At 49.5% G+C, this 10000-nt stretch overlaps 1 protein-coding gene across 1 annotated transcript in view; it reads left to right on the forward strand.

Moving 5' to 3' along the window:
* The window catches only part of LOC127006376 (WD repeat-containing protein 7-like), a 35007-nt gene that overhangs the window by 22348 nt on the left and 2659 nt on the right, over positions 1-10000 (forward strand). Inside the window, 10 exon segments of the mRNA XM_050876295.1 lie at positions 1-72; positions 509-719; positions 1269-1505; positions 1713-1814; positions 1817-1871; positions 4663-4809; positions 5410-5543; positions 5875-5927; positions 6949-7219; positions 8186-8368. The exon segment at positions 1-72 is cut by the window's left edge and continues 74 nt beyond it. Of these exon segments, the coding sequence (XP_050732252.1) occupies positions 1-72; positions 509-719; positions 1269-1505; positions 1713-1814; positions 1817-1871; positions 4663-4809; positions 5410-5543; positions 5875-5927; positions 6949-7219; positions 8186-8368 (1465 nt within the window).

Genomic DNA, 10000 nt, shown 5'->3' on the forward strand with positions numbered 1-10000 from the left:
AGCCAACACCCTACAGGACATGAACGCAGCTACGCTCATCCCCGAACAGGAGCGCCGGCGGAAGAACCACATGTAAGGAGGTGGATTAGCGGCAGTGGAGGAAGCTGTCTGTCTGTGTGTGGAAGGGAAGAATGTGGAATGTATGGAAGAGAGAGAGAGACAGAGAGGTGGATGGATTTGGAGGAGGAGGGATGGGTGAGTGGGGTGATAGGTGGGGTTGTGTGTGTGATTGTGGAAGGGGAGGTTGTAAGGGGTGTTGTGGGGGGGGTGTTAGGGAAAGGGGTTGAAAGATGGGGGTTTGAGTGTGTGTGTGTGTGTGTGTGTGTGTGTGTGTGTGTGTGTGTGTGTGTGTGTGTGTGTGTGTGTGTGTTCCTTACCCAAACACACACACACACACACACACACACACCCTCAGCCAAACTTAGTCTAACCTAACCTAACCTAAGTCAACCCATATTAACCCCACCTCACTCCACCTCACCCCACTCCACCTCACTCCACCCCACAGCCAAAACACCAAGAGCAGCGGAACAGGTGGATCAGGCGGACCGGAGGATGAGTTCAGCCGCCAGCAATCCATCATCAAGCAGGGTTGGTCCACATTGACGGCCCTCCACACGGTCCTGCTGCCGGATTGCGTTACAGCCGCCGGTGGACCCCACTACCAGCCGCCCATGGTGGAGATACTCGCGCGGAGGTGGCAGGACCGATGTCAGGAGGTGCGTGGAGGGGTGGAAGAGGGGTGGTGAGGGTGGGTGGAAGATGGGGAGGAAGATATGAAGAAGAAAGTTGAGTGGAGTGGATGAGAATGTGTGGGTGGAGCTGGGTGGAGTTGGGTGGAAGATATGAAGATGAAAGTTGAGTGGAGTGGAAGAGAATGTATGGGTGGAACTAGGTGGAGGATGGGTGGAGTTGGGTGGAAGTTACAAAGGAGAAAATTTAATTGAGTGGAAGACTATGTGTGGTGGAGAGAGAGAGAGAGAGAGAGACTGGAACAAGACACACACCCACAAAAAAAATTAAGGTGGTTTCGGAGTGGATGAAGGAAAGTGGATGAGCGGAAGAGAGAGCGAGAGAGCGAGAGCGAGCGAGAGAGAAAGAGAGAGGTGGATGAAACTGGAACGAGACACCCCCCAAAAAAAATGAAGGTGGTTTTGGAGTGGATGAAAAAAGCGGATGACCGGAAAACTTCCAAATTTCTTAATCACCAACAATAACCCTTTTTTTCCCTCCCCTCCACCCCCCACCACCCCCCTACCCCCCCTTAGGTCCGCGAGGCAGCCCAGGCCCTACTGAAGACCGAACTCAACCGCATGGGGGTGAGGGGGCGGGAGAAGCTGGTTGAGGAGTGGTCCCCCCACCTCCCCACCCACACCGACCCCCTCCCCACTGGCCCCTCCCCCCACTACAACAGCCACCACCACCACGACAGCCCCCACATGCAGCGCGCGGATCACCATGCATCCACTGGGGGGTCATCCTCATCCGCTGCCTCCTCTAATAAGGTGGGTGAGTGGGGGGTGTTAGGGGGAGGGGGGGAAGGGAAGGGGAGAGAGAAAGGGGGGTGGAATGTGAGAGAGAGGGGGGGTAGGGTAGGGAGGGTTGTGAGAGAGAGAGAGAGAGAGAGAGAGAGAGAGAGAGAGAGAGAGAGAGAGAATAATAATAATAATAATAATAATAATAATAATAATAATATCCTTCCTATCTTCCAGGGGGGGAGCAGCGGGACCCCCTCCAGCAACCCCACCACCAACGGCACCCCCAACCAGGGCGGGGGCGGCGGGAAGGCGTGGGGCGGCAGCGAGGCGAGGCGGGGAGGATGGAGCCCCACCCTCACCTGGATGAAGACCACTACGACGAGGAGATGGACGGTGGGTGTGCAGGTGTGTGTCGGCGGATGACTGGCGGGTGACTTGCCGGGTGACTGAGGCGGATGAGTAGATGGATGACCTGGGTGGATAAGGCAACACTATCGCACACGTGGATGCACAAACTCATCAGTATAATTGTCTGGTCGAAAAGCACCTGGCGGATGTTAGAGAGAGAGAGAGAGAGAGAGAGAGAGAGAGAGAGGGCTGTATTTAAAGACACCATCACATTTCACATCAACTATTTCTAAGGGTCAAAGAGGGGATCAATCGGGTTGTCGTGAGTGTTCTTTAAGGTTCATGGCACAGAGGAAGGGTCAAACTACCACCAGGGTCATAAAACTACCCCTGGAAAGGCCTACAGCTCCTACGAAAGCCTTGTCAAATACGTGAACTTGGGCGACGAAATGTTTTAAAATGCGTGGATGAAAGTGGAGGAGGGGTGGATGAAGGGAGGTGATTGGAGGGGTTGCATCACCGGGACAAAAAAATTCACCCAAAAATACTGTAATTCTCATTGGCGTGTGATACTTGGTCTGTAGGCAGGCTAGCACATCTTGGCTCCAGGTAAGACGATAGACCCTTCTTGCCGTTAAATTTTCCTGGGTGACAGAACATAAAGGTTTGTATTAAAAGACATTCCACCGCCCAATAACACATATTTGACAAGGCTTTCGTAGGAGTTGTGGGCATTTCCTGTTTTGACAAGGCTTTCGTAGGAGTTGTGGGCATTTCCTGTTTTGACAAGGCTTTCGTAGGAGTTGTGGGCATTTCCTGTTTTGACAAGGCTTTCGTAGGAGTTGTGGGCATTTCCTGTTTTGACAAGGCTTTCGTTTGAGTTGTGGGCATCTCCTCTTTTGACAAGGCTTTCGTAGGAGTTGTGGGCATTTCCTCTTTTGACAAGGCTTTCGTAGGAGTTGTGGGCATATCCTCTTTTGACAAGGCTTTCGTAGGAGTTGTGGGCATTTCCTGTTTTGACAAGGCTTTCGTGGGAGTTGTGGGCATTTCCTGTTTTGACAAGGCTTTCGTAGGAGTTGTGGGCATTTCCTGGAGTAGTTTTATGACCCTGATGGTAGTTTAACCCTTCTTCTGTACCGTGAACCTGAAGGAACACTCATTAGAAGCCGACTGACCCTCCCTTTGACCTTTAGAAATAGCTGATGTGGGAGGTGAAACTGTCTTATAATACCGACCACAATCTCTTCAGTTGATTCTCCCCAGCGGTCACGGATTGGTTGGTGTGTGTCTGGGCGTGGGACAGGGTTCGATATTTTTTTCTTTCAAGCATAACTCATCAACGATACGTTATATAAGAAATCTGAAACTACCATTGTCTAGGTAATAATCTGTTCTTTAAGATGAAACCATAAAAATAAGAAAAACTATAACCGTTATGGAGATAAGTGGAAAAATGTGAACGTTTTTTTATTTTTTATTTTTTTAATTTATGGCCGTTACAATTGGTGTTTCAAAATTCCGTTTGTTGCGCTAAATAGCTCAAAAATGTCCGCTTCTTTTGATATAGAACACAGTTTGTCATATGTTTACTCCTTCCATGTGAAAATGAGAGTTCTTTATTTCAGAAATTGGTCCGTGTCACATCAACCCACGATATCTCGGTAAAATATAAACCAAACATTATTTTCTCCCCATATGAAGGAGCTTACAATTTACAGTGGAATGCATGTAGTTTCCTGAAAGTGATCCGAGCAAAAGATTCTACAAGCGAGCTTTTAAGAATTATACCGCGCGCTCAAGATGCCACAATCAGGCCTCCCCATAGCCAGTCAGGTGCGTGTTTGGGACCAGAAAACCAGATGGAAGGGTGTGATCGAGAGTGTAAAGTGGGTGACTGGGTGGATGGGTTGGGTGGGTGAGTGGGGTGGGTGACTGGCTGAGTGACTAGGTGGATGACTGAGGCCGGTAACTGAGGTGGATGATTGGGGTGGATGAACAAGATGTATGACTGAAGTGGATGATTGGGGTGGATGAGTAATAATGGAGTTAATGACTGAGTGGATGAACAAGATGGATGACTGAAGTGGATGATTGAGGCTGGTAACTGAGGTGGATGATTGATAAAGTTGGAGTTAATGACTGAGTGGATGAACAAGATGGATGACTGAAGTGGATGAGTGGATGTTTGTGGTGGATGAATAGATGGAGGTGGATGACTGAGGATAATTTAGGTTGGTAAGTGGAATAAATTAGTTGGGTGGTTGACTGGACTGGATGATTATGTGGATGACTGAGGTACATGAGTTAAGTGGATGACTGAGGTGGATGAGTTAATGGATGACTGGGCTGGTGGATGACTGGGAGTGTGGGTGAAAGTGGGTGGCAAGTTGATATTCATTTTGTGTGTGTGTGTGTGTGTGTGTGTGTGTATGTGTGTGTGTGTGTGTGTGTGTGTTAAATTTGTATGAACTGGTAACCTTACGATATTTTTCCTTTCCCTTCCCTTCCCTTCCCTTCCCTTCCCTTCTCTACCTTTCCCTTCCCTTCCCTTTCCTTCCCTTCCCTTCTCTTCCCTTCCCTTCCCTTCTGTTCCCTTCTCTTCCCTTCCCTTCCCTTCCCTTCCCTTCCCTTCCCTTCCCTTCCCTTCTCATCCCTTCCCTTCCCTTCCCTTCCCTTCCCTTCCCTTCCCTTCCTTCTTTCCTCCCCTCCCCTCCTCCCTACTCCTCTCCTCTCCCCTTCAATCCCTTCCCTCCTTCTTTCCTCCTTTCCTTCCTTTCCTGTCTTTCTCACCTCACCCCCACAACCTCCCTCCCCTACCTCCCCCCCCAACCCTCAGGCGGGGAGACATGCCGAGAGGTGGTGGCCCAGAGTGAGGGTCGTCGCAAGCAGGCCACGGCCATCATCTTGCTTGGGGTCATCGGCGCCTACCACGGACAGGACGCAGCGGAAGGGTTTGGCCTCGGCGCCCTAGCCATGCAGACTAGTGAGTGTTGGGAAGGAGGAGGAGGAGGAGGAGGGGTTAGGATGAGGCTTAGGAGTAGGAGTTGAGAAGGAGGAAGAGGACGAGGAGGAGGAGGAGGAAGAGGAAATTGAGTTGATTTTGGGGAGGAAGAATATATAAGGTTAGGATAGAAAGTGGTGTTTGTGAAAGAAGAGGAGGAGGAGGAGGAGGAAGAAGAGGAGGAAAGAGGGGGGGAGAAGGGATGAAGCAAAGAAGGAAATATAAAGATGATTGTAGAAGATGATTACAGGAAGAGGAGGAGGCAGAGAGGGGAAGGGAAGCAAGGTTCGGTGAGGTAAAATGGGGGTTAGGTTTTAAGAGGCTTAGAAAGAGGTTTGGGGTTGAGGATTGAGAAGAGGAAAAAGGAAGATGTGGATAGGATAGGAGGTTAAGGAAGAGGGGGTATGGGGTTGAGGAGGAGGAGGAGAAGGAGAAAGAGAGAGAGATGTTTTAGGGTAAGGAAATGATTTAGGGAGGAGGAGGAGGAGGAGAACAGAGAGGAGAAAGGGTTGGAGGTTGCATTAGGTTACTATAAGATATTAACCAAATCACCCCAACCTCACCACAACCTTCCACCCACAGGTAAGGCCTTGGCATATCTGGTGCTGGCCCCGCCCGGTCCCAAGCTGCCCGCCCACAACCCACTGCGGAGGGCTGCCATTGATCTGATAGGACGCGGCTTTCCGGTGTGGGAGCCCTACCTGGATGTGGCCAAGGTGAGGGGGGGGGGAGGGATGGGAAGGAGAGAGAGGAAAGGAGAAGGGGAGGGAAGAGAGGGAGAGGAAATGAAAGAGAGGGAAGGAGAGGGAGAGAGAGGAAGAGTGTGTGTGTGTGTGAGAGAATGAGAGAGAGAGTGAGAGGGAGAAAGAGTGTGTGTATGTGTGGGAGAGAGAGAGAGAGAGAGAGTGTGTGTGTGTGTTTATGTATGTAGGCATGAGAGAGAGAGTGTGTGTGTGTGTGTGTGTGTGAGGAAGGAAAAGGATTAGAGAGAGAGTGAGTGTGTTTAATTAAATATACCTGTCTAATCTTTATCTCTCTCTCTCTCAGGTGTTGCTTGCTCTACTTGACTTCTGCGCCGACACGGACCGCCTTGCTCCCAGGTGCGTGGGTGCGTGGGTGTATGTGGGGTGGGTGCGTACTCCATCCTGACCCGGTAAATGCCCTAATGTCATCTCCACTCCCATACCCAGCATCCCAAATCCACTTCCCTCTCAAGCTGTCACACACTCCATCCCACACTGACAGACCTCAAACCCACCCACACACACTCAGTGGCATTGCTTGGGAAGGTGTGACACTGTACGCCCAGTCTTCGTGCCCACGCTGGCAACACCTCTGCTGTCACTATGAGGAGTCTAAGCACGGATAACCTCTCTTCATAAGGGGGCTTCGTGGTGCAGTGGTTAGCACACTCGACTCACAACCGAGAGAGCCCAGGTTCGATTCCCGGGTGGAGTGGAAAAATTTGGGCGGCTTTTCCGATATCCTACGCCCCTGTCCACCCAGCAGTGAATGTGTACCAGGTATTAATCAAGGGTTGTGTCCTGTCTCCTGTTCCCTTATATAATTCCTTCCCCTTCTGTCTCTCTCCGGCATATGACCACAGATGTTGCGCCGACTAAACAAAACTTTCCAACATTCTCTTTCCTTTGTTCAATGCAATCAACAGTAGGTCATCTCCAGAGACTGCCTGACTTGTTGGTGTAATGAGCCCCTGACAGAACAGAGTAGATGAGCCCCTCATAGACCCTAATATCCTCCCCTCTCCCCACAAACAGACCCTACTTGCTACTCCATGAATCTGCCCCAGCAACACCCCTCTACCCACCCACCCTAAGGCTCTCCCTCTCCCCACTCAACCCCCACTACTTTCAACCTTTTTCTCAACTCGATTTTCAACCTCACTCAATCTTTTCAAAACCCCACCCACTACCCCATAAATCTACCCCTCCCTCACACTCTAAGACTCTCCCCCTCCCCCCTCAACCCCCACTACTTTCAACCCTTTTCTCAACCTCACTCAATCCTTTCAGACTCTACTCGCTACCCCATAAAACCACCCCAACACCACCACCCCTCCGCCCACCCTAATGCTCTCCACCCCTCCCTCTCCCCGCCCAGCATGAAGTACGGTCTTCCGCTTATCCCCGAAGCGGACAGTTGCCGAACCGCCTCGAACGCACTGACGCTGATTGCCGAGGCTCGACCGCCAGCGTTCATCACCACCATGGCGCGCGAGGTTGCCCGCTTCAACGCCCTGCAGCAGAACGCCCAGTCCCTGCAACTCAATATCCACAACACCGTCCTGCACCGCGCCAAGACGGAGATCCTGCGTGTTATGGAGTACCTCATCTTGCACAAGCGATCCCACATCATGGACCTTATGGTGGAGGTGAGGGGGGGGGGACAAGAGGTTCAGGAGTGGGGTTAAGGGAGTTAGAGGGGTTTTAGAAAGGGATTGGATGTTGGGAAAGGGATTTTTAGAGAGGGATAAGGGTTTGAGGGTGTGATAAAGGGTTCAGGAGTGGGGTTAAGGGAGTTAGAGGGGTTTTAGAAAGGGATTGGATGTTGGGAAAGGGATTTTTTGAGAGGGATAAGGGTTTGAGGGTGTGATAAAGGGTTCAGGAGTGGGGTTAAGGGAGTTAGAGGGGTTTTAGAAAGGGATTGGATGTTGAGAAAGGGGTTTTAAATAGGGCTAAGGGTTATGAGGTAGTTATGGAGTTATAGGGAGAGAAGGGTTGGAATGCATTGGGGTTTGGGGTGAAGAGTTTTAGAATGGAATATATGGGGTTGGGGTTCAGAATGGGGTGAGAGTTTGGGGTTCTTTTCAACAACTTCAGAGGGTAAAAATATGGTCTGGAGAGGTTTTGGGGGTTTAGTAAATGGGTTTGGGGTTAAGGGTTTACAGTTGGGTTTAAGGGCCATATTTTTAAACATTTCTGAGCCCAAGAACACGTAGTTTACGAGTCTTCCGTGGGAGTTTAGGGCATTTCCAGGGGTACTTTTATGACCCTGGTGGTAGTCTGAGCCGCCTTCTGTACAGTGGACCTAAAAGAACACTCATTAAAACTCCATTAACCTCCATATTTTTAAACATTTCTGCGCCCAAGAACAAGTAATTTACTAGTCTTTCATGGGAGTTTAGGGCATTTCCAGGGGTACTTTTATGACCCTGGTGGTAGTCTGAGCCTTCATCTGTACCGTGAACCTAAAAGAACGCTCATTAAAACTCCATTAACCTCATTTTTGGCCTCTGGAAATAATTGGTGTAAGGGGCGGGAGCATCTGACTATACCAACCCATGGCACCCCACTTCACCCCAAGTCCCCCCAGCTCACCCCTTCCCCCATCCCCCCAGGTGATGGACATCGTGCTCCACTGTGTTGACGCGGGGCACCTCAAGAGCCGGGGTCTGAGCGAGGTGTTCCCATCCATCTGTGGCTTCCCCCAGGTGTCCCACTGCCCCAACACCCGACGTATAGCCACCGGGGCGAAGAGCGGGGCCATCGCCATGTACGAACTGCGGGCCTCCAAGTGCCAGGTGCGTGTGAGCGAGTGTGTGTGTGTGTGTGTGTGTGTGGGGGCTGATATTAAAGGAAGGAAATAGGAGAGAAAGAAAGGGAGAAGGGAAGGAAAGGAGAGAAAAAGAGAGAGAGAGGAAGAGAAGGGATGAAGGAAGGAAGGAGAAGGGAAGGAGAGGAAGGAAAAGAAAAAGGGAGAGAAAGAAAGGAAGGGAAAGAAGGGGAGATGGGAAGGAAAGGAGAGAGAGAGTGAGAGGAAGGGGAGAAGGGATGAAGGAAGGAAGGAAGGAAGGAGAAGAAGGGAAGGAAAAGAAGGAAGCAATTATGTGTGTGTGTGTGTGTGTGTGTGTGTGTGTGTGTGTGTGTGTGTGTGTGTTAACGTACATAGCATAAGAACATAAGAACGCAGGAGTCTGCAAGAGGCCGGTAGGGCTGTACGAGGCAGCTCCTTTGACCCTAAGCTCCCGTGTATCTAACCCCACCTAATATCGCTGTCCATGAATTTATCTAGTCTATTTTTGAATGTGACAATTGTATTGGCACTCACCACATGACTGCTAAGCCTATTCCACTCATCCACCACCCTGTTAGTAAACCAATTTTTGCCTATGTCCCTGTTGAATCTGAATTTATCCAGTTTAAACCCGTTACTGTCCTACCGGTTCTCTTACCAACAAAACCTTATGAATGTCTCCCTTATTAAAGCCCTTCATCCATTTATAAACCTCGATCATGTCTCCGCACCCTTCGCCTTTCTAGAGAATGCAAGTTTAACTGTTTGAGTCTTTCCTCTGTGGCAAGTTTCTCAACCCCTGAATCATCTTAGTCATCCTCCTCTGCACCGATTCTAACATTTTGATATCCATTCTATAGTAAGGTGACCAGAACTGAACCGCATAGTCAAGATGAGGTCTAACTAATGCTAAATATAGTTTGAGGAAGACTTCGGGGCTTCTGTTGCTTACGCTCCTTGAAATAAATCCCAGTACCCTATTAGCTCGATTTCTAGCTTGAATGCATTGTGCCCTTGGACGGAGATCAGAGCTCACTAAGACCCCTAAATCCCTCTACTTTTAGACCTACTTATGAGAGTGTCATTTAAGCAATAGTTATGTGAGGGGTTGTTCCTACCTACACTCAGAATACTGCACTTCCCTACATTGAACTCCATCTGCCATTTATCCGCCCAGTCATATAATCTGTTGAGTTCACCTTGGAGAATACTAGCGTCCTGATCCGACTCAATTACTCTACCGATCTTGGTATCATCTGCAAATTTACTAACATCACTACTAATTCCTGTGTCTAAGTCATTGATATAAATAATAAACAAAAGTGGACCTAATACCGAACCTTGTGGGACCCCACTCGTAACACATCCCCAGTCAGATCTTTTACCATTGATTTGCACTCTTTGCTTCCTATTGCTAAGCCACGCCTTGACCCAGTTCAAAACTTTACCCTCTACTCCGTGAGCCTGTAATTTAAGCAACAGTCGTTGGTGAGGAACTTTGTCAAACGCTTTACTAAAATCAAGATAGATTACATCATAATTTTCATCTCTGTCAACCGCCTCAAATACTTTATTGTAGAAGGACAAGAGATTGGTGAGGCATGACCTACCTTTTGTGAACCCATGCTGCGAGTCGTGA

Source organism: Eriocheir sinensis, chromosome 32 (assembly GCF_024679095.1).
Source record: "Eriocheir sinensis breed Jianghai 21 chromosome 32, ASM2467909v1, whole genome shotgun sequence".
Classification (NCBI taxonomy): domain Eukaryota; kingdom Metazoa; phylum Arthropoda; class Malacostraca; order Decapoda; family Varunidae; genus Eriocheir; species Eriocheir sinensis.